At 49.5% G+C, this 24,588-nt stretch overlaps 1 protein-coding gene across 1 annotated transcript in view; it reads right to left on the bottom strand.

Moving 5' to 3' along the window:
* Window positions 1-265: 265 nt before the first annotated feature.
* The window catches only part of LOC127924387 (ryanodine receptor 2-like), a gene marked incomplete at its 3' end in the record, with an annotated part of 80,917 nt that continues 56,594 nt past the window's right edge, over window positions 266-24,588 (bottom strand). Inside the window, exons 10-14 of the mRNA XM_052509128.1 lie at window positions 22,763-22,923; window positions 21,398-21,557; window positions 15,698-15,784; window positions 2,212-2,438; window positions 266-490 (exon numbers count right to left, since the gene is read on the bottom strand). Coding sequence (XP_052365088.1) covers window positions 266-490; window positions 2,212-2,438; window positions 15,698-15,784; window positions 21,398-21,557; window positions 22,763-22,923 — 860 coding nt within the window. The remainder of the gene's footprint in view (window positions 491-2,211; window positions 2,439-15,697; window positions 15,785-21,397; window positions 21,558-22,762; window positions 22,924-24,588) is intronic.

The raw sequence follows: 24,588 nt of genomic DNA, 5'->3' as shown, positions 1-24,588 counted from the left end.
AAAACCAAAGGTTGTTTTTTTCTTTGTATTATCTTTGACCAGATCTAATGTGTTATATTCTCCTACATTCATTTCACATTTCAAACGGTACCAATAATATGCATATCCTTGCTTCAGGGCCTGAGCTACAGGCAGTTAGATTTGGGTATGGCATTTTAGGCAAAACTGAAAAACTAGCGACATTCCGGTTCCTGGCCCACCTCTCTAACCTGTGGGCTAGCTACCTGAGGTGGCTAGCTACTATGAGCAGGTCGTAGCTAGCTACCTGAGGTGGATGTCTATGAGCAGGTCGTAGTATCCAGTCCTGAGGAGACCAGGCATGTACTTGTTCTCTATGGCGTAGAGCAGCTGTGCCTCGTCGGCGTGGGAGCAGAGGGCGTGGGCCACACGGTTGTTCCCCAGAGCGCACACAGCAGAGTACAACCTCAGAGTATGGTAGTGGAACTTCAACAGATCCTTCTGCTCAGTCAACTCCAGGATATCAACTGACCTGGGGAGGAGGAGGAGGAGGAGGAGGAGAGAGGAGGAGAGGGGGAGGAGGACGCAGAGGGGAAGAAAGATGACAAAGTGGAGGAGGGAGAGAGGTAGAGGAGGAGGAGGGGGAGAGGTAGAGGAGGAGGGGGAGGAGGAGAGCAGTAGAGGAGGGGGAGAGGTAGAGGAGGAGGAGGAGGGGGAGAGGTAGAGGAGGAGGAGGGGGAGGTGGGGGAGAGGTAGAGGAGGTGGAGGAGGGGGAGAGGTTGAGGAGGAGGAGGGGAGGAGGAGGGAGGTAGAGGAAGAGGGGGAGAGGGAGAAAGGTAGAGGAGGAGGAGGAGGGGGAGAAAGGTAGAGGAGGATGAGAGGAGGAGGAGGGGGGGTAGAGGAGGAGGAGGGGGAGCGTTAGAGGAGGAGGGGGAAGAGGAGGGGGAGGGGTAGAGGAGGAGGAGGTGAAGGAGGGGGAGAGGTAGAGGAGGAGGGGGAGAGGTAGAGGAGGAGGAGGAGGAGGAGGAGGAGGAGGAGGAGGAGGAGGAGAGCGGTAGAGGAGGGGGAGAGGTAGAGGAGGAGAGGAGGTGGAGAGAGGTAGAGGAAGAGGGGGAGGGGGAGAGGTATAGGAGGAGGAGGAGCGGTAGAGGAGGTGGATGAGGAGCAGGGGGAGAGGTAGAGGAGGAGGAGAGGTAGAGGAGGAGGAGGGGGAGATAGGTAGAGGAGGAGGAGGAGGAGGAGAGGGAGAGGTAGAGGGGAGGGGAGAGGTAGAGGAGGAGGAGGGGGAGATAAGTAGAGGAGGAGGAGGAGGAGGAGGAGGGGGGGGGAGAGGTAGAGGAGGAGGGGGGAGGGGTAGAAGTAGAGGGGAGGGGGAGAAGTAGAGGAGGGGGAGTAGGGGAGGAGGGGGGTAGAGGAGGAGGAAGATGAGGAGGGGGACACAGAATGTTAAACTGACATAAAGCTTAGTGAGGAACTTCCTGAGTGTAACAACATTTTATTGCTTCTCAGACATGACGTTCACCTTTTCGTTCACCTTCTCTGCTATCGTTCCCCTTTTCTGCTATCATTCACCTTTTCTGCTATCGTTCACCTTTTCTGCTATCGTTCACCTTCTCTGCTATCGTTCCCCTTTTCTGCTATCGTTCACCTTCTCTGCTATCGTTCACCTTCTCTGCTATCGTTCACCTTTTCTGCTATCGTTCACCTTCACCTTCTGCTATCATTCAACTTTTCTGCAATCATTCACCTTTTCTGCTATCGTTCACCTTTTCTGCTATCGCTCACCTTTCTGCTATCGCTCTCCTTCTCTGCTATCGTTCCCTTCTTCTCTGCTATCGCTCACCTTCTCTGCTATCGTTCACCTTCTCTGCTATCGTTCACCTTTTCTGCTATCGTTCACCTTTTCTGCTATCGTTCACCTTTTCTGCTATCGTTCACCTTCTCTGCTATCGTTCACCTTCTCTGCTATCGTTCACCTTTTCTGCTATCATTCAACTTTTCTGCTATCATTCACATTTTCTGCTATCATTCACCTTTTCTGCTATCATTCAACTTTTCTGCTATCATTCACCTTCTCTGCTATCGTTCACCTTCTCTGCTATCATTCACCTTCTCTGCAATCGTTAACCGCTGCACTAATTTCTAATGAGAAATTGAAAAATCTATTGGTCGTTAAACTTTTGACAGATATTGTTGTACTATATTTAAAGCGCTTCCTCACTCCTGACGAGTGGGACAGGGCAGGGTCATCACCTGTTCTCCTCAGGTATATGCAGGGACATGAACTGGAGCGGTTCAGAGCAGGTGACCAGCCAGCCATGGCGGTCGTTGACCCGGGATACGTCCACCTTGAGGAAGTGGTTGGGTACCCTGCTCCACAGCACCGGGGTCAAGAACTGGACATGTAGCCTGGGAGGACACTGGGGACAGGAGTTCCTCCTCTCACTCTTAAACAGGCCCGCTGACAGGGGCATGACGTTCTAGTAACATAGAAACAGACAGGTTTAGGGTGAGGTTCTGGGAGGGGACAGGAGTTCCTCCTCTCACTCTTAAACAGACAGGTTTAGGGTGAGGTTCTGGGAGGGGACAGGAGTTCCTACTCTCACTCTTAAACAGGCCCGCTGATAGGGGCATGACATTCTAGTAACATAGAAACAGACAGGTTTAGGGTGAGGTTCTGGGAGGGGACAGGACAGGGGCATGACGTTCTAGTAACATAGAAACAGACAGGTTTAGGGTGAGGTTCTGGGAGGACACTGGGCACAGGACAGGGGCATGATATTCTGATGGAGAAAGAAATGGAGGGTTGTGGGTAAGGGACATAATTCACTTCATCACTCTTTCAAAGGTCAAACTACGGCTTTACATAACTGTACCTCCTACATAACTGTACCTCCTACATAACTGTACCTCCTACATAACTGTACCTGCTACATAACTGTACCTCCTACATAACTGTACCTCCTACATAACTGTACTTCCTACATAACTGTACCTCCTACATAACTGTACTTCCTACATAACTGTACCTCCTACATAACTGTACCTCCTACATAACTGTACCTCCTACATAACTGTACCTGCTACATAACTGTACCTCCTACATAACTGTACCTCCTACATAACTGTACCTCCTATATAACTGTACCATAACTGTACCTCCTACATAACTGTACCTCCTACATAACTGTACCTCCTACATAACTGTACCTCCTACATAACTGTACCATAACTGTACCTCCTACATAACTGTACCTCCTACATAACTGTACCTCCTACATAACTGTACCTCCTACATAACTGTACCTCCTACATAACTGTACCATAACTGTACCTCCTACATAACTGTACCTCCTACATAACTGTACCTCCTACATAACTGTACCTCCTACATAACTGTACCTCCTACATAACTGTACCTCCTACATAACTGTACCTCCTACATAACTGTACCTCCTACATAACTGTACCTCCTACATAACTGTACCTCCTACATAACTGTACCTGCTACATAACTGTACCTCCTACATAACTGTACCTCCTACATAACTGTACCTCCTACATAACTGTACCTCCTACATTACTGTACCTCCTACATAACTGTACCTCCTACATAACTGTACCTCCTACATAACTGGTGATCTATTTTTTTGCGTGACATTTAAAAAAAATTCAAACATATAAATAAATACTTGGATTGAAACATACAACAACAACAACAACAACAACAACAACAACAACAACCGGCTTTACAGTCCTGGAGCTACTGTAGAGGTCAGAGTCCTGGATCTGCTGTAGAGGTCAGAGTCCTGGATCTGCTGTAGAGGTCAGAGTCCTGGAGCTACTGTAGAGGACAGAGTCCTGGAGCTACTGTAGAGGTCAGAGTCCTGGAGCTACTGTAGAGGTCAGAGTCCTGGAGCTACTGTAGAGGACAGAGTCCTGGAGCTACTGTAGAGGTCAGAGTCCTGGAGCTACTGTAGAGGACAGAGTCCTGGAGCTACTGTAGAGGACAGAGTCCTGGAGCTGCTGTAGAGGACAGAGTCCTGGAGCTAATGTAGAGGTCAGAGTCCTGGAGCTACTGTAGAGGTCAGAGTCCTGGAGCTACTGTAGAGGTCAGAGTCCTGGAGCTACTGTAGAGGTCAGAGTCCTGGAGCTACTGTAGAGGTCAGAGTCCTGGAGCTACTGTAGAGGACAGAGTCCTGGAGCTACTGTAGAGGTCAGAGTCCTGGAGCTACTGTAGAGGACAGAGTCCTGGAGCTACTGTAGAGGCCAGAGTCCTGGAGCTACTGTAGAGGTCAGAGTCCTGGAGCTACTGTAGAGGTCAGAGTCCTGGAGCTACTGTAGAGGTCAGAGTCCTGGAGCTACTGTAGAGGTCAGAGTCCTGGAGCTACTGTAGAGGTCAGAGTCCTGGAGCTACTGTAGAGGTCAGAGTCCTGAGCTACTGTAGAGGACAGAGTCCTGGAGCTACTGTAGAGGACAGAGTCCTGAGCTACTGTAGAGGACAGAGTCCTGGAGCTACTGTAGAGGTCAGAGTCCTGGAGCTACTGTAGAGGACAGAGTCCTGGAGCTACTGTAGAGGCCAGAGTCCTGGAGCTACTGTAGAGGTCAGAGTCCTGGAGCTACTGTAGAGGACAGAGTCCTGGAGCTACTGTAGAGGCCAGAGTCCTGGAGCTACTGTAGAGGTCAGAGTCCTGGAGCTACTGTAGAGGTCAGAGTCCTGGAGCTACTGTAGAGGACAGAGTCCTGGAGCTACTGTAGAGGTCAGAGTCCTGGAGCTACTGTAGAGGACAGAGTCCTGGAGCTACTGTAGAGGCCAGAGTCCTGGAGCTACTGTAGAGGTCAGAGTCCTGGAGCTACTGTAGAGGTCAGAGTCCTGGAGCTACTGTAGAGGTCAGAGTCCTGGAGCTACTGTAGAGGTCAGAGTCCTGGAGCTACTGTAGAGGTCAGAGTCCTGGAGCTACTGTAGAGGTCAGAGTCCTGGAGCTACTGTAGAGGACAGAGTCCTGGAGCTACTGTAGAGGACAGAGTCCTGGAGCTACTGTAGAGGACAGAGTCCTGGAGCTACTGTAGAGGTCAGAGTCCTGGAGCTACTGTAGAGGACAGAGTCCTGGAGCTACTGTAGAGGCCAGAGTCCTGGAGCTACTGTAGAGGTCAGAGTCCTGGAGCTACTGTAGAGGTCAGAGTCCTGGAGCTACTGTAGAGGACAGAGTCCTGGAGCTACTGTAGAGGTCAGAGTCCTGGAGCTACTGTAGAGGACAGAGTCCTGGAGCTACTGTAGAGGCCAGAGTCCTGGAGCTACTGTAGAGGTCAGAGTCCTGGAGCTACTGTAGAGGACAGAGTCCTGGAGCTACTGTAGAGGTCAGAGTCCTGGAGCTACTGTAGAGGTCAGAGTCCTGGAGCTACTGTAGAGGTCAGAGTCCTGGAGCTACTGTAGAGGTCAGAGTCCTGGAGCTACTGTAGAGGTCAGAGTCCTGGAGCTACTGTAGAGGACAGAGTCCTGGAGCTACTGTAGAGGTCAGAGTCCTGGAGCTACTGTAGAGGACAGAGTCCTGGAGCTACTGTAGAGGTCAGAGTCCTGGAGCTACTGTAGAGGACAGAGTCCTGGAGCTACTGTAGAGGCCAGAGTCCTGGAGCTACTGTAGAGGTCAGAGTCCTGGAGCTACTGTAGAGGTCAGAGTCCTGGAGCTACTGTAGAGGACAGAGTCCTGGAGCTACTGTAGAGGTCAGAGTCCTGGAGCTACTGTAGAGGACAGAGTCCTGGAGCTACTGTAGAGGCCAGAGTCCTGGAGCTACTGTAGAGGTCAGAGTCCTGGAGCTACTGTAGAGGTCAGAGTCCTGGAGCTACTGTAGAGGTCAGAGTCCTGGAGCTACTGTAGAGGACAGAGTCCTGGAGCTACTGTAGAGGACAGAGTCCTGGAGCTACTGTAGAGGTCAGAGTCCTGGAGCTACTGTAGAGGACAGAGTCCTGGAGCTACTGTAGAGGTCAGAGTCCTGGAGCTACTGTAGAGGACAGAGTCCTGGAGCTACTGTAGAGGACAGAGTCCTGGAGCTACTGTAGAGGTCAGAGTCCTGGAGCTACTGTAGAGGACAGAGTCCTGGAGCTACTGTAGAGGCCAGAGTCCTGGAGCTACTGTAGAGGTCAGAGTCCTGGAGCTACTGTAGAGGACAGAGTCCTGGAGCTACTGTAGAGGCCAGAGTCCTGGAGCTACTGTAGAGGTCAGAGTCCTGGAGCTACTGTAGAGGTCAGAGTCCTGGAGCTACTGTAGAGGACAGAGTCCTGGAGCTACTGTAGAGGTCAGAGTCCTGGAGCTACTGTAGAGGACAGAGTCCTGGAGCTACTGTAGAGGCCAGAGTCCTGGAGCTACTGTAGAGGTCAGAGTCCTGGAGCTACTGTAGAGGTCAGAGTCCTGGAGCTACTGTAGAGGTCAGAGTCCTGGAGCTACTGTAGAGGTCAGAGTCCTGGAGCTACTGTAGAGGTCAGAGTCCTGGAGCTACTGTAGAGGTCAGAGTCCTGGAGCTACTGTAGAGGACAGAGTCCTGGAGCTACTGTAGAGGACAGAGTCCTGGAGCTACTGTAGAGGACAGAGTCCTGGAGCTACTGTAGAGGTCAGAGTCCTGGAGCTACTGTAGAGGACAGAGTCCTGGAGCTACTGTAGAGGCCAGAGTCCTGGAGCTACTGTAGAGGTCAGAGTCCTGGAGCTACTGTAGAGGTCAGAGTCCTGGAGCTACTGTAGAGGACAGAGTCCTGGAGCTACTGTAGAGGTCAGAGTCCTGGAGCTACTGTAGAGGACAGAGTCCTGGAGCTACTGTAGAGGCCAGAGTCCTGGAGCTACTGTAGAGGTCAGAGTCCTGGAGCTACTGTAGAGGACAGAGTCCTGGAGCTACTGTAGAGGTCAGAGTCCTGGAGCTACTGTAGAGGTCAGAGTCCTGGAGCTACTGTAGAGGTCAGAGTCCTGGAGCTACTGTAGAGGTCAGAGTCCTGGAGCTACTGTAGAGGTCAGAGTCCTGGAGCTACTGTAGAGGACAGAGTCCTGAGCTACTGTAGAGGACAGAGTCCTGGAGCTACTGTAGAGGACAGAGTCCTGGAGCTACTGTAGAGGTCAGAGTCCTGGAGCTACTGTAGAGGACAGAGTCCTGGAGCTACTGTAGAGGCCAGAGTCCTGGAGCTACTGTAGAGGTCAGAGTCCTGGAGCTACTGTAGAGGTCAGAGTCCTGGAGCTACTGTAGAGGACAGAGTCCTGGAGCTACTGTAGAGGTCAGAGTCCTGGAGCTACTGTAGAGGACAGAGTCCTGGAGCTACTGTAGAGGCCAGAGTCCTGGAGCTACTGTAGAGGTCAGAGTCCTGGAGCTCAGAGTCCTGGAGCTACTGTAGAGGTCAGAGTCCTGGAGCTACTGTAGAGGTCAGAGTCCTGGAGCTACTGTAGAGGTCAGAGTCCTGGAGCTACTGTAGAGGACAGAGTCCTGGAGCTACTGTAGAGGTCAGAGTCCTGGAGCTACTGTAGAGGACAGAGTCCTGGAGCTACTGTAGAGGTCAGAGTCCTGGAGCTACTGTAGAGGACAGAGTCCTGGAGCTACTGTAGAGGACAGAGTCCTGGAGCTACTGTAGAGGTCAGAGTCCTGGAGCTACTGTAGAGGTCAGAGTCCTGGAGCTACTGTAGAGGTCAGAGTCCTGGAGCTACTGTAGAGGTCAGAGTCCTGGAGCTACTGTAGAGGTCAGAGTCCTGGAGCTACTGTAGAGGACAGAGTCCTGGAGCTACTGTAGAGGACAGAGTCCTGGAGCTACTGTAGAGGTCAGAGTCCTGGAGCTAGCTACTGTAGAGGACAGAGTCCTGGAGCTACTGTAGAGGCCAGAGTCCTGGAGCTACTGTAGAGGTCAGAGTCCTGGAGCTACTGTAGAGGTCAGAGTCCTGGAGCTACTGTAGAGGTCAGAGTCCTGGAGCTACTGTAGAGGTCAGAGTCCTGGAGCTACTGTAGAGGACAGAGTCCTGGAGCTACTGTAGAGGCCAGAGTCCTGGAGCTACTGTAGAGGACAGAGTCCTGTACTGTAGAGGACAGAGTCCTGGAGCTACTGTAGAGGACAGAGTCCTGGAGCTACTGTAGAGGACAGAGTCCTGGAGCTACTGTAGAGGTCAGAGTCCTGGATACTGCTGAGTCCTGGAGAGGACAGAGTCCTGGAGCTACTGTAGAGGTCAGAGTCCTGGAGCTGCTGTAGAGGACAGAGTCCTGGAGCTACTGTAGAGGACAGAGTCCTGGAGGTACTGTAGAGGTCAGAGTCCTGGAGCTACTGTAGAGGACAGAGTCCTGGAGCTACTGTAGAGGTCAGAGTCCTGGAGCTACTGTAGAGGTCAGAGTCCTGGAGCTACTGTAGAGGTCAGAGTCCTGGAGCTGCTGTAGAGGTCAGAGTCCTGGAGCTACTGTAGAGGACAGAGTCCTGGAGCTACTGTAGAGGTCAGAGTTCTGGAGCTACTGTAGAGGACAGAGTCCTGGAGCTACTGTAGAGGTCAGAGTCCTGGAGCTACTGTAGAGGTCAGAGTCCTGGAGCTACTGTAGAGGTCAGAGTCCTGGAGCTACTGTAGAGGACAGAGTCCTGGAGCTACTGTAGAGGTCAGAGTTCTGGAGCTACTGTAGAGGACAGAGTCCTGGAGCTACTGTAGAGGTCAGAGTTCTGGAGCTACTGTAGAGGTCAGAGTCCTGGAGCTACTGTAGAGGTCAGAGTCCTGGAGCTACTGTAGAGGACAGAGTCCTGGAGCTACTGTAGAGGCCAGAGTCCTGGAGCTACTGTAGAGGTCAGAGTCCTGGAGCTACTGTAGAGGTCAGAGTCCTGGAGCTGCTGTAGAGGTCAGAGTCCTGGAGCTGCTGTAGAGGACAGAGTCCTGGAGCTGCTGTAGAGGACAGAGTCCTGGAGCTACTGTAGAGGACAGAGTCCTGGAGCTACTGTAGAGGTCAGAGTCCTGGAGCTACTGTAGAGGTCAGAGTCCTGGAGCTACTGTAGAGGTCAGAGTCCTGGAGCTACTGTAGAGGTCAGAGTCCTGGAGCTGCTGTAGAGGTCAGAGTCCTGGAGCTGCTGTAGAGGACAGAGTCCTGGAGCTGCTGTAGAGGACAGAGTCCTGGAGCTACTGTAGAGGACAGAGTCCTGGAGCTACTGTAGAGGTCAGAGTCCTGGAGCTACTGTAGAGGTCAGAGTCCTGGAGCTACTGTAGAGGTCAGAGTCCTGGAGCTACTGTAGAGGTCAGAGTCCTGGAGCTACTGTAGAGGTCAGAGTCCTGGAGCTGCTGTAGAGGTCAGAGTCCTGGAGCTACTGTAGAGGTCAGAGTCCTGGAGCTGCTGTAGAGGTCAGAGTCCTGGAGCTACTGTAGAGGATAGAGTCCTGGAGCTACTGTAGAGGTCAGAGTCCTGGAGCTACTGTAGAGGTCAGAGTCCTGGAGCTACTGTAGAGGACAGAGTCCTGGAGCTACTGTAGAGGTCAGAGTCCTGGAGCTACTGTAGAGGTCAGAGTCCTGGAGCTACTGTAGAGGTCAGAGTCCTGGAGCTACTGTAGAGGTCAGAGTCCTGGAGCTACTGTAGAGGTCAGAGTCCTGGAACTACTGTAGAGGACAGAGTCCTGGAGCTACTGTAGAGGTCAGAGTCCTGGAGCTACTGTAGAGGTCAGAGTCCTGGAGCTACTGTAGAGGTCAGAGTCCTGGAGCTACTGTAGAGGTCAGAGTCCTGGAGCTACTGTAGAGGTCAGAGTCCTGGAGCTACTGTAGAGGTCAGAGTCCTGGAGCTACTGTAGAGGTCAGAGTCCTGGAGCTACTGTAGAGGTCAGAGTCCTGGAGCTACTGTAGAGGTCAGAGTCCTGGAGCTGCTGTAGAGGTCAGAGTCCTGGAGCTGCTGTAGAGGTCAGAGTCCTGGAGCTACTGTAGAGGACAGAGTCCTGGAGCTACTGTAGAGGTCAGAGTCCTGGAGCTACTGTAGAGGTCAGAGTCCTGGAGCTACTGTAGAGGACAGAGTCCTGGAGCTACTGTAGAGGTCAGAGTCCTGGAGCTACTGTAGAGGTCAGAGTCCTGGAGCTACTGTAGAGGTCAGAGTCCTGGAGCTACTGTAGAGGTCAGAGTCCTGGAGCTACTGTAGAGGTCAGAGTCCTGGAGCTACTGTAGAGGACAGAGTCCTGGAGCTACTGTAGAGGACAGAGTCCTGGAGCTACTGTAGAGGTCAGAGTCCTGGAGCTACTGTAGAGGACAGAGTCCTGGAGCTACTGTAGAGGTCAGAGTCCTGGAGCTACTGTAGAGGACAGAGTCCTGGAGCTACTGTAGAGGACAGAGTCCTGGAGCTACTGTAGAGGTCAGAGTCCTGGAGCTACTGTAGAGGTCAGAGTCCTGGAGCTACTGTAGAGGTCAGAGTCCTGGAGCTACTGTAGGGTCAGAGTCCTGGAGCTACTGTAGAGGACAGAGTCCTGGAGCTACTGTAGAGGACAGAGTCCTGGAGCTACTGTAGAGGACAGAGTCCTGGAGCTACTGTAGAGGTCAGAGTCCTGGAGCTACTGTAGAGGACAGAGTCCTGGAGCTACTGTAGAGGCCAGAGTCCTGGAGCTACTGTAGAGGTCAGAGTCCTGGAGCTACTGTAGAGGTCAGAGTCCTGGAGCTACTGTAGAGGACAGAGTCCTGGAGCTACTGTAGAGGTCAGAGTCCTGGAGCTACTGTAGAGGACAGAGTCCTGAGCTACTGTAGAGGCCAGAGTCCTGGAGCTACTGTAGAGGACAGAGTCCTGGAGCTACTGTAGAGGACAGAGTCCTGGAGCTACTGTAGAGGACAGAGTCCTGGAGCTACTGTAGAGGTCAGAGTCCTGGATCTGCTGTAGAGGACAGAGTCCTGGAGCTACTGTAGAGGTCAGAGTCCTGGATCTGCTGTAGAGGACAGAGTCCTGGAGCTACTGTAGAGGACAGAGTCCTGGAGGTACTGTAGAGGTCAGAGTCCTGGAGCTACTGTAGAGGACAGAGTCCTGGAGCTACTGTAGAGGTCAGAGTCCTGGAGCTACTGTAGAGGTCAGAGTCCTGGAGCTACTGTAGAGGTCAGAGTCCTGGAGCTGCTGTAGAGGTCAGAGTCCTGGAGCTACTGTAGAGGACAGAGTCCTGGAGCTACTGTAGAGGTCAGAGTTCTGGAGCTACTGTAGAGGACAGAGTCCTGGAGCTACTGTAGAGGTCAGAGTTCTGGAGCTACTGTAGAGGTCAGAGTCCTGGAGCTACTGTAGAGGTCAGAGTCCTGGAGCTACTGTAGAGGACAGAGTCCTGGAGCTACTGTAGAGGTCAGAGTTCTGGAGCTACTGTAGAGGTCAGAGTCCAGGAGCTACTGTAGAGATCAGAGTCCTGGAGCTACTGTAGAGGTCAGAGTACTGGAGCTGGAGCTACAGAGTCCTGGAGGTCAGAGTCCTGGAGCTACTGTAGAGGTCAGAGTCCTGAGCTACTGTAGAGGTCAGAGTACTGGAGCTACTGTAGAGGTCAGAGTACTGGAGCTACTGTAGAGGTCAGAGTCCTCGAGCTACTGTAGAGGTCAGAGTCCTGGAGCTACTGTAGAGGTCAGAGTCCTGGAGCTACTGTAGAGGTCAGAGTCCTGGAGCTACTGTAGATGTCAGAGTCCTGGAGCTACTGTAGAGGTCAGAGTCCTGGAGCTACTGTAGAGGTCAGAGTACTGGAGCTACTGTAGAGGTCAGAGTCCTCGAGCTACTGTAGAGGTCAGAGTCCTGGAGCTACTGTAGAGGTCAGAGTCCTGGAGCTACTGTAGAGGTCAGAGTCCTCGAGCTACTGTAGAGGTCAGAGTTCTGGAGCTACTGTAGAGGTCAGAGTCCTGGAGCTACTGTAGAGGTCAGAGTCCTGGAGCTACTGTAGAGGTCAGAGTCCTGGAGCTGCTGTAGAGGTCAGAGTCCTGGAGCTACTGTAGAGGTCAGAGTCCTCGAGCTACTGTAGAGGACAGAGTCCTGGAGCTACTGTAGAGGTCAGAGTCCTGGAGCTACTGTAGAGGACAGAGTCCTGGAGCTACTGTAGAGGTCAGAGTCCTGGAGCTAATGTAGAGGACAGAGTCCTGGAGCTACTGTAGAGGTCAGAGTCCTGGAGCTACTGTAGAGGACAGAGTCCTGGAGCTACTGTAGAGGTCAGAGTCCTGGAGCTACTGTAGAGGACAGAGTCCTGGAGCTACTGTAGAGGTCAGAGTCCTGGAGCTACTGTAGAGGACAGAGTCCTGGAGCTGCTGTAGAGGACAGAGTCCTGGAGCTAATGTAGAGGTCAGAGTCCTGGAGCTACTGTAGAGGTCAGAGTCCTGGAGCTACTGTAGAGGTCAGAGTCCTGGAGCTACTGTAGAGGTCAGAGTCCTGGAGATACTGTAGAGGACAGAGTCCTGGAGCTACTGTAGAGGACAGAGTCATGGAGCTGCTGTAGAGGACAGAGTCCTGGAGCTACTGTAGAGGTCAGAGTCCTGGAGCTACTGTAGAGGACAGAGTCCTGGAGCTACTGTAGAGGTCAGAGTCCTGGAGCTACTGTAGAGGACAGAGTCCTGGAGCTACTGTAGAGGTCAGAGTCCTGGAGCTACTGTAGAGGACAGAGTCCTGGAGCTGCTGTAGAGGACAGAGTCCTGGAGCTAATGTAGAGGTCAGAGTCCTGGAGCTACTGTAGAGGTCAGAGTCCTGGAGCTACTGTAGAGGTCAGAGTCCTGGAGCTACTGTAGAGGTCAGAGTCCTGGAGATACTGTAGAGGACAGAGTCCTGGAGCTACTGTAGAGGACAGAGTCATGGAGCTGCTGTAGAGGACAGAGTCCTGGAGCTACTGTAGAGGTCAGAGTCCTGGAGCTACTGTAGATGTCAGAGTCCTGGAGCTACTGTAGAGGTCAGAGTCCTGGAGCTACTGTAGAGGTCAGAGTACTGGAGCTACTGTAGAGGTCAGAGTCCTCGAGCTACTGTAGAGGTCAGAGTCCTGGAGCTACTGTAGAGGTCAGAGTCCTGGAGCTACTGTAGAGGTCAGAGTCCTGGAGCTACTGTAGAGGTCAGAGTTCTGGAGCTACTGTAGAGGTCAGAGTCCTGGAGCTACTGTAGAGGTCAGAGTCCTGGAGCTACTGTAGAGGTCAGAGTCCTGGAGCTGCTGTAGAGGTCAGAGTCCTGGAGCTACTGTAGAGGTCAGAGTCCTCGAGCTACTGTAGAGGACAGAGTCCTGGAGCTACTGTAGAGGTCAGAGTCCTGGAGCTACTGTAGAGGACAGAGTCCTGGAGCTACTGTAGAGGTCAGAGTCCTGGAGCTAATGTAGAGGACAGAGTCCTGGAGCTACTGTAGAGGTCAGAGTCCTGGAGCTACTGTAGAGGACAGAGTCCTGGAGCTACTGTAGAGGTCAGAGTCCTGGAGCTACTGTAGAGGACAGAGTCCTGGAGCTACTGTAGAGGTCAGAGTCCTGGAGCTACTGTAGAGGACAGAGTCCTGGAGCTACTGTAGAGGTCAGAGTCCTGGAGCTACTGTAGAGGACAGAGTCCTGGAGCTACTGTAGAGGTCAGAGTCCTCGAGCTACTGTAGAGGACAGAGTCCTGGAGCTACTGTAGAGGTCAGAGTCCTGGAGCTACTGTAGAGGTCAGAGTCCTGGAGCTACTGTAGAGGACAGAGTCCTGGAGCTACTGTAGAGGACAGAGTCCTGGAGCTACTGTAGAGGTCAGAGTCCTGGAGCTACTGTAGAGATCAGAGTCCTGGAGCTACTGTAGAGGTCAGAGTACTGGAGCTACTGTAGAGGTCAGAGTCCTGGAGCTACTGTAGAGGTCAGAGTCCTGGAGCTACTGTAGAGGTCAGAGTACTGGAGCTACTGTAGAGGTCAGAGTACTGGAGCTACTGTAGAGGTCAGAGTCCTCGAGCTACTGTAGAGGTCAGAGTCCTGGAGCTACTGTAGAGGTCAGAGTCCTGGAGCTACTGTAGAGGTCAGAGTCCTGGAGCTACTGTAGAGGTCAGAGTCCTGGAGCTACTGTAGAGGTCAGAGTCCTGGAGCTACTGTAGAGGTCAGAGTCCTGGAGCTACTGTAGAGGTCAGAGTCCTGGAGCTACTGTAGAGATCAGAGTCCTGGAGCTACTGTAGAGGTCAGAGTACTGGAGCTACTGTAGAGGTCAGAGTCCTGGAGCTACTGTAGAGGTCAGAGTCCTTGAGCTACTGTAGAGGTCAGAGTACTGGAGCTACTGTAGAGGTCAGAGTCCTCGAGCTACTGTAGAGGTCAGAGTCCTGGAGCTACTGTAGAGGTCAGAGTCCTGGAGCTACTGTAGAGGTCAGAGTCCTGGAGCTACTGTAGAGGTCAGAGTTCTGGAGCTACTGTAGAGGTCAGAGTCCTGGAGCTACTGTAGAGGTCAGAGTCCTGGAGCTACTGTAGAGGTCAGAGTTCTGGAGCTACTGTAGAGGTCAGAGTCCTGGAGCTACTGTAGAGGTCAGAGTCCTGGAGCTACTGTAGAGGTCAGAGTCCTGGAGCTACTGTAGAGGTCAGAGTCCTGGAGCTACTGTAGAGGACAGAGTCCTGGAGCTGCTGTAGAGGTCAGAGTCCTGGAGCTACTGTAGAGGTCAGAGTCCTGGAGCTACTGTAGAGGTCAGAGTCCTGGAGCTACTGTAGAGGTCAGAGTCCTGGAGCTACTGTAGAGGTCAGAGTCCTGGAGCTACTGTAGAGGTCAGAGTCCTGGAGCTACTGTAGAGATCAGTCCTGGAGCTACTGTAGAGGACAGAGTCCTGGAGCTACTGTAGAGGTCAGAGTACTGGAGCTACTGTAGAGGTCAGAGTCCTGGAGCTACTGTAGAGATCAGTCCTGGAGCTACTGTAGAGGACAGAGTCCTGGAGCTACTGTAGAGGTCAGAGTACTGGAGCTACTGTAGAGATCAGTCCTGGAGCTACTGTAGAGGACAGAGTCCTGGAGCTACTGTAGAGATCAGAGTCCTGGATCTACTGTAGAGGTCAGAGTCCTGGAGCTACTGTAGAGGCCAGAGTCCTGGATCTACTGTAGAGGTCAGAGTCCTGGAGCTACTGTAGAGGTCAGAGTCCTGGAACTACTGTAGAGGTCAGAGTCCTGGAGCTACTGTAGAGGTCAGAGTCCTGGAGCTACTGTAGAGGTCAGAGTCCTGGAACTACTGTAGAGGTCAGAGTACTGGAGCTACTGTAGAGATCAGTCCTGGAGCTACTGTAGAGGACAGAGTCCTGGAGCTACTGTAGAGATCAGAGTCCCACAGAGACAGGAGCTTTGTGGGTGACGTTCCCTCAGGGTTTTAAGAAGAACCTGATCTGATGCAGAGACGTGAAGTACATAGAGGTCTCATCAGTGGTGCACCGACCAAAGAAAGCCACTCAGAGGCCTACAGAGAGAGACAAACCTCATAACCTTCCACAGCCAGTGGAGAGAGACAGCTCCACGTTGACTTTTCCCAGGCAGCCCATATCTGAGCCCTATTTGTGGCCGCCCGCTCTCCATCCTGTCAGTACAGAGCCATATAGTATGTCCTGTCCCTCCCTCCCTCTCTCCATCCTGTCAGTACAGAGCTGTATAGTTTGTCCTGTTCCTCCCTCTCTCCATCCTGTCAGTACAGAGCCATATAGTATGTCCTGTTCCTCCCTCCCTCCATCCTGTCAGTACAGAGCCATATAGCATGTCCTGTTCCTCCCTCCCTCTCTCCATCCTGTCAGTACAGAGCCATATAGTATGTCCTGTTCCTCCCTCCCTCCATCCTGTCAGTACAGAGCCATATAGTATGTCCTGTTCCTCCCTCCCGCTCACCTTAATACGTCCTAGTTCAAACTGAAAGATGCTGGGGCTGGTGGCCTGAGCGAACACAGCAGGGAACAGCTTGGTACTGGGCTCCACCTGCAGAGAGAGAACGCAGAGACACAGCTATTAAAACACAGAGACACAGCTATTAAAACACAGAGACACAGCTATTAAAACACAGAGACACAGCTATTAAAACACAGAGACACAGCTATTAAAACACAGGGACAAACAGCTATTAAAACACTGTTGACCAGGCCCTATTCCCTATATAGACAACTGTTGACCAGAGCCCTATTCCCTATGTAGTACACTACTGTTGACCAGAGCCCTATTCCCTATATAGAACACTACTGTTGACCAGAGCCCTATTCCCTATATAGAACACTACTGTTGACCAGAGCCCTATTCCCTATATAGAACACTACTGTTAGACCAGAGCCCTATTCCCTATATAGAACACTACTGTTGACCAGAGCCCTATTCCCTATATAGAACACTACTGTTGACCAGAGCCCTATTCCCTATATAGAACACTACTGTTGACCAGAGCCCTATTCCCTATATAGAACACTACTGTTGACCAGAGCCCTATTCCCTATATAGAACACTACTGTTGACCAGAGCCCTATTCCCTATATAGAACACTACTGTTGACCAGAGCCCTATTCCCTATATAGAACACTACTGTTGACCAGAGCCCTATTCCCTATATAGAACACTACTGTTGACCAGAGCCCTATTCCCTATATAGAACACTACTGTTGACCAGAGCCCTATTCCCTATATAGAACACTACTGTTGACCAGAGCCCTATTCCATATATAGAACACTACTGTTGACCAGAGCCCTATTCCCTATATAGTACACTACTGTTGACCAGAGCCCTATTCCCTATATAGAACACTACTGTTGACCAGAGCCCTATTCCCTATATAGAACACTACTGTTGACCAGAGCCCTATTCCCTATATAGAACACTACTGTTGACCAGAGCCCTATTCCCTATATAGAACACTACTGTTGACCAGAGTCCTATTCCCTATATAGTACACTACTGTTGACCAGAGCCCTATTCCCTATATAGAACACTACTGTTGACCAGAGCCCTATTCCCTATTAGAACACTACTGTTGACCAGAGCCCTATTCCCTATAGAACACTACTGTTGACCAGAGCCCTATTCCCTATATAGAACACTACTGTTGACCAGAGCCCTATTCCCTATATAGAACACTATTGTTGACCAGAGTCCTATTCCCTATATAGAACACTACTGTTGACCAGAGCCCTATTCCCTATATAGAACACTACTTTTGACCAGAGCCCTATTCCCTATATAGAACACTACTGTTGACCAGAGCCCTATCCCCTATATAGAACACTACTGTTGACCAGAGCCCTATCCCCTATATAGAACACTACTTTTGACCAGGGCCCAATGTCAGAATAATAGTAGAGAGAACAATTTATTTCAGATTTGATTTCTTTCATCACATTCCCAGTGGGTCAGAAGTTTACATACACTCAATTAGTATTTGGTAGCATTGCCCTTAAATTGGTTAACTTTGGTCAAATGTTTCGGGTAGCCTTCCACAAGCTTCCTACAATAGGGACATTTTGGCCCATTCCTCCTGACAGAGCTGGTGTAACTGAGTCAGGTTTGTCGGCCTCCTTGCTCACACACGCCTTTTCAGTTCTGCCCACAAATATCCTATAGGGTTGAGGTCAGGGCTTTGTGATGGCCACTCCAATACAGTGACTCTGTTGTCCTTAAGCCATTTTCCCACAACTTTGGAAGTATGCTTGGGGTCATTGTCCATTTGGAAGACCCATTTGCAACCAAGCTTTAACTTCCTGACTGATGTCTTGAGATGTTGCTTCAATATATCCACATCATTTTCCTACCTCATGATGCCATCTATTTTGTGAAGTGGACCAGTCCCTCTTGCAGCAGAGCACCCCCACAACATGATGCTACCACCCCCACAACATGATGCTGCCACCCCCACAACATGATGCTGCCACCCCCACAACATGATGCTGCCACCCCCACAACATGATGCTGCCACCCCCACAACATGATGCTGCCACCCCACAACATGATGCTGCCACCCCCACAACATGATGCTGCCGCCCCACAACATGATGCTGCCACCCCCACAACATGATGCTGCCACCCCCACAACATGATGCTGCCACCCCCACAACATGATGCTGCCACCCCCACAACATGATGCTGCCACCCCACAACATGATGCTGCCACCCCCCAACATGATGCTGCCCCCCACAACATGATGCTGCCGCCCCACAACATGATGCTGCCACCCCCCCCACAACATGATGCTGCCGCCCCCACAACATGATGCTGCCGCCCCACAACATGATGCTGCCACCCCCACAACATGATGCTACCACCCCACAACATGATGCTGCCGCCCCACAACATGATGCTGCCACCCCCACAATATGATGCTGCCACCCCACAACATGATGCTGCCACCCCCACAACATGATGCTGCCACCCCCGCAACATGATGCTGCCACCCCCACAACATGATGCTGCCACCCCCACAACATGATGCTGCCACCCCCACAACATGATGCTCCCACCCCCACAACATGATGCTGCCACCCCACAACATGATGCTGCCACCCCCACAACATGATGCTGCCACCCCCACAACATGATGCTGCCACCCCACAACATGATGCTGCCACCCCCACAACATGATGCTCCCACCCCCACAACATGATGCTGCCACCCCCACAACATGATGCTGCCACCCCCACAACATGATGCTCCCACCCCCACAACATGATGCTGCCACCCCCACAACATGATGCTGCCACCCCCACAACATGATGCTGCCACCCCCACAACATGATGCTGCCACCCCCACAACATGATGCTGCCACCCCCACAACATGATGCTGCCACCCCCACAACATGATGCTGCCACCCCCACAACATGATGCTCCCACCCGTGTGCTTCACAGTTGGGATGGTGTTCTTCGGCTTGCAAGCCTCCCCCTTTTTCTTCCAAACATAACAATGGTCATTATGGCCAAACAGTTATATTTCTGTTTCATCAGACCAGAGTACATTTCTCCAAAAAGTACGATGTTTGTCCCCATGTGCAGTTGCAAAACGCAATCTGACTTTTTTTATGGCGGTTTTGGAGCAGTGGATTCTTCCTTGCTGAGCGGCCTTTCAGGTTATGTCGATATAGTCGACTCATTTTACTGGGGATATAGATACTTTTGTACCTGTTTCCCCCAGCATCTTCACAAGGTCATTTTTATGTTGTTCTGGGATTGAATTGCACTTTTCGCAACAAGTTTGTATGATGGCAATTTGCATATACTCCAGAATCTTATGAATGTTATGAAGAGTCATCAGATGAATTGCAATTAATTGCAAAGTCCCTCTTTGCCATGCAAATGAACGGAATCTCCCAAAAACATTTCCACTGCATTTCAGCCCTGCCACAAAAGGCCCAGCTGACATCATGTCAGTGATTCTCTCGTTAACACAGGTGTGAGGGTTGACGAGGACAAGGCTGGAGATCACTCTGTCAAGCTGATTGAGTTTGAATAACAGACTGGAAGCTACAAAAGGAGGGGGGTGCTTGGAATCATTGTTCTTCCTCTGTCAACCATGGGTACCTGCAAGGAAACACGTGCCGTTATCATTGCTTTGCACAGAAAAGGGCTTCACAGGCAAGGATATTGCTGCCAGTAAGATTGCACCTAAATCAACCATTTATCAGATCACCAAGAACTTAAAGGAGAGCGGTTCAATTGTTGTGAAGAAGGCTTCAGGGCGCCCAAGAAAGCCCCAGGACCGTCTCCTAAAGTTGATTCAGCTGTGGGATCGGGGCACCACCAGTACAGAGCTTGCTCAGGAATGGCAGCAGGCAGGTGTGAGTGCATCTGCACGCACAGTGAGGCGAAGACTTTTGGAGGATGGCCTGGTGTCAAGAAGGACAGCAAAGAAGCCACTTCTCTCCAGGAAAAACACCAGGGACCGACTGATATTCTGTAAAAGGTACAGGGATTGGACTGCTGAGGACTGGGGTAAAGTCATTTTCTCTGATGAATCCCCTTTCCGATTGTTTGGGGCATCCAGAAAAAAGCTTGTCAGGAGAAGACAAGGTGAGCGCTACCATCAGTCCTGTGTCATGCCAACAGTAAAGCATCCTGAGACCCTGTGTGGGGTTGCTTCTCAGCCAAGGGAGTGGGCTCACTCACAATTTTGCCTAAGAACACAGCCATGAATAAAGAATGGTACCAACACATCCTCCGAGAGCAACTTTTCCCAACCATCCAGGAACAGTTTGGTGATGAACAATGCCTTTTACAGCATGATGGAGCACCTTGCCATAAGGCAATAGTGATAACTAAGTGGCTCGAGGAACAAAACATCAATATTTTGGGTCCATGGACAGGAAACTCCCCAGACCTTAATCCCATTGAGAACTTGTGGTCAATCCTCAAGAGGCAGGTGGACAAACAAAAACCCACAAATTCTGACAAACTCCAAACATTGATTATGCAAGAATGGGCTGCCATCAGTCAGGATGTGGCCCAGAAGTTAATTGACAGCATGCCAGAGCAGAGTTCAGAGGTCTTGATAAAGAAGGGTCAACACTGCAAATATTGACTCTTTGCATCAACTTCATGTAATTGTCAATAAAAGCCTTTGACATTTATGAAATGCTTGTAATTATACTTCAGTATCCATAGTAACATCTGACAAAAATATCTAAAGACACTGAAGCAGAAAACTTTCTGGAAATTATATTTGTGTCATTCTCAAAACATTTGGCTACGACTGTACATGGTCAACATTGTCAACAAGGAGTGTCTGCTAAATGACTCACTGACTGTAAGTGACTCTGGATCAGACCGTCTGCTAAATGACTCACTGACTGTAAGTGACTCTGGATCAGAGCGTCTGCTAAATGACTCACTGACTGTAAGTGACTCTGAATCAGAGCGTCTGCTAAATGACTCACTGACTGTAAGTGACTCTGGATCAGACCGTCTGCTAAATGACTCACTGACTGTAAGTGACTCTGGATCAGACCGTCTGCTAAATGACTCACTGACTGTAAGTGACTCTGGACCAGAGCGTCTACTAAATGACTCACTGACTGTAAGTGACTCTGGATCAGAGCGTCTGCTAAATGACTCACTGACTGTAAGTGACTCTGGATCAGAGCGTCTGCTAAATGACTCACTGACTGTAAGTGACTCTGGATCAGACCGTCTGCTAAATGACTCACTGACTGTAAGTGACTCTGGATCAGAGCGTCTGCTAAATGACTCACTGACTGTAAGTGACTCTGGATCAGACCGTCTGCTAAATGACTCACTGACTGTAAGTGACTCTGGATCAGAGCGTCTGCTAAATGACTCACTGACTGTAAGTGACTCTGGATCAGAGCGTCTGCTAAATGACTCACTGACTGTAAGTGACTCTGGATCAGACCGTCTGCTAAATGACTCACTGACTGTAAGTGACTCTGGATCAGAGCGTCTGCTAAATGACTCACTGACTGTAAGTGACTCTGGATCAGAGCGTCTGCTAAATGACTCACTGACTGTAAGTGACTCTGGATCAGAGCGTCTGCTAAATGACTATCATGTAAATGTAGCAATAGGAGGTTGATGACCATGTGGTACCAGCGCTGTGTCTCCACCTGGTAGTAGGTGCTGAGCTCCTTCCCGTTGGCAGTGAAGGTTAGCAGTCCGTTAACTGTGTCCACCAGACATCCAATCTCCAGACCGTTGTTGTTCCGGCCCTGACCAGGACTCGTACTCTCTCCAGCCCACACCATGTAGCAGTTACTACGCTTGATGCTATAGACAGAGACAGAGACAGCAGTTACTACACTTGATACTATAGACAGAGACAGAGACAGCAGTTACTACGCTTGATACTATAGACAGAGACAGCAGTTACTACGCTTGATGCTATAGACAGAGACAGCAGTTACTACGCTTGATGCTATAGACAGAGACAGAGACAGCAGTTACTACGCTTGATGCTATAGACAGAGACAGAGACAGTAGTTACTACACTTGATGCTATAGACAGAGACAGAGACAGTAGTTACTACACTTGATGCTATAGACAGAGACAGCAGTTACTACGCTTGATGCTATAGACAGAGACAGAGACAGCAGTTACTACGCTTGATGCTATAGACAGAGACAGAGACAGCAGTTACTACGCTTGATGCTATAGACAGAGACAGAGACAGCAGTTACTATGCTTGATGCTATAGACAGAGACAGAGACAGCAGTTACTACGCTTGATGCTATGGACAGAGACAGACAGCAGTTACTACGCTTGATGCTATAGACAGAGACAGTAGTTACTACGCTTGATGCTATAGACAGAGACAGCAGTTACTACGCTTGATGCTATAGACAGAGACAGTAGTTACTACGCTTGATGCTATAGACAGAGACAGAGACAGCAGTTACTACGCTTGATGCTATAGACAGAGACAGAGACAGTAGTTACTACGCTTGATGCTATAGACAGAGACAGCAGTTACTACGCTTGATGCTATAGACAGAGACAGTAGTTACTACGCTTGATGCTATAGACAGAGACAGATACAGCAGTTACTACGCTTGATGCTATAGACAGAGACAGTAGTTACTACACTTGATGCTATAGACAGAGACAGTAGTTACTACGCTTGATGCTATAGACAGAGAAAGCAGTTACTACGCTTGATGCTATAGACAGAGACAGAGACAGCAGTTACTACGCTTGATGCTATAGACAGAGACAGAGACAGAGACAGTAGTTACTACGCTTGATGCTATAGACAGAGACAGTAGTTACTACGCTTGATGCTATAGACAGAGACAGAGACAGCAGTTACTACACTTGATGCTATAGACAGAGACAGACATGAGTATGACGAGCAGGATATTTGAGTATCAGTTCTGATTGAGTCTGAACACAGGACCGTGTGTGTGTGTGTGTGTGTGGGTGCGTGCGTGCGTGTGTCCTCAGCTTGACCCCAGGAACACCCAGATATCTGACCTCTCGTGAACTTTGCCCTTCTCGTCTCCCAGGGTTACGGTGACGGTGCGGACCTTTTGGAGGTCGAAGGACATGTCGTACTGGTGGAAGTCAGAGGTCACCCAGCCAACCCACACACTGCTGGGCTCCTGACCTGGGAAGATCCTCACTGAGTAGTAGTACTGGGGAGAGACCATGGACATATAGGGTTATATTTGGTAATAAAGGGTTATATAAGGTTATATAGGGTTATAAAGGGTTATATTGGCCAGGTCGCAATTGTAAATGAGAACTTGTTCTCAACTTGCCTACCTGGTTAAATAAAGGTGAAATTAAAAAAAAAAAAAATAAATGTTATTTAAATTTTTTAATTTTACCTTTATTTAACCAGGCAAGTCAGTTAAGAACATATTCTTATTTTCAATGACGGCCTGGGAACAGTGGGTTAACTGCCTGTTCAGGGGCAGAACGACAGATTTGTACCTTGTCAGTTCGGGGGTTTGAACTCGCAACCTTCCGGTTACTAGTCCAACGCCCTAACCACTAGGATACGCTGCCGCCCCAGGGTTATATAAGGTTATGAAGGGTTATATAAGGTTATAACGGGTTACATAGGGTTATAAAGGGTTATATAGGGTTATAAATGGTTATATAAGGTTACATAAGGTTATAAAGGGTTATATAGGGTTATACAGGGTTATAAAGGGTTATAAAGGGTTATATAATGTTACATAGGGTTATAAAGGGTTATAAAGGGTTATATAGGGTTATAAAGGGTTATATAATGTTACATAGGGTTATAAAGGGTTATAAAGGGTTATATAGGGTTATAAAGGGTTATATAAGGTTACATAAGGTTATAAAGGGTTATATAGGGTTATACAGGGTTATAAAGGGTTATAAAGGGTTATATAATGTTACATAGGGTTATAAAGGGTTATATAATGTTACATAGGGTTATAAAGGGTTATATAATGTTACATAGGGTTATAAAGGGTTATAAAGGGTTATATAGGGTTATAAAGGGTTATATAATGTTACATAGGGTTATAAAGGGTTATAAAGGGTTATATAGTGTTATAAAGGGTTATATAAGGTTACATAAGGTTATAAAGGGTTATATAGGGTTATACAGGGTTATAAAGGGTTATAAAGGGTTATATAATGTTACATAGGGTTATAAAGGGTTATAAAGGGTTATATAGGGTTATAAAGGGTTATATAGGGTTATAAAGGGTTATAAAGGGTTATATAAGGTTATATTGGGTTATGAAGGGTTATATAAGGTTATAACGGGTTATATAAGGTTACATAGGGTTATAAAGGGTTATATAGGGTTATAAAGGGTTATATAAGGTTACATAGGGTTATATAGGGTTATATAGGGTTGTATAGGGTTATAAAGGGTTACATAGAGTTATAAAGGGTTATAAAGGGTTATATAATGTTACATAGGGCTATAAAGGGTTATAAAGGGTTATATAGAGTTATAAAGGGTTATATAGGGTTATATAAGGTTACATAGGGTTATAAAGGGTTATACAAGGTTACATATGATTATAAAGGGTTATATAGGGTTATAAAGGGTTATATGGGGTTATAAAGGGTTATAAAGGGTTATATATGGTTATAAAGGGTTATATAGGGTTATAAAGGGTTATATAGGATTATACAGGGTTATACAGGGTTATATAGGGTTATTTAGGGTTGTCTTAGGTAATAAAGGGTTATGCGGGGTTAAATTAGATTGTATGGGGTTATATTAGGATAAAAATAGTTATATTAGGTTATGCCGGGTTACATAGGGTTATAAAGGGTTACATAGGGTTATGCCGGGTTACATAGGG

This window comes from Oncorhynchus keta, unplaced genomic scaffold (assembly GCF_023373465.1).
Source record: "Oncorhynchus keta strain PuntledgeMale-10-30-2019 unplaced genomic scaffold, Oket_V2 Un_contig_3985_pilon_pilon, whole genome shotgun sequence".
In the NCBI taxonomy this organism is placed as follows: domain Eukaryota; kingdom Metazoa; phylum Chordata; class Actinopteri; order Salmoniformes; family Salmonidae; genus Oncorhynchus; species Oncorhynchus keta.
This window is presented reverse-complemented; position numbering and strand designations above follow the sequence as displayed.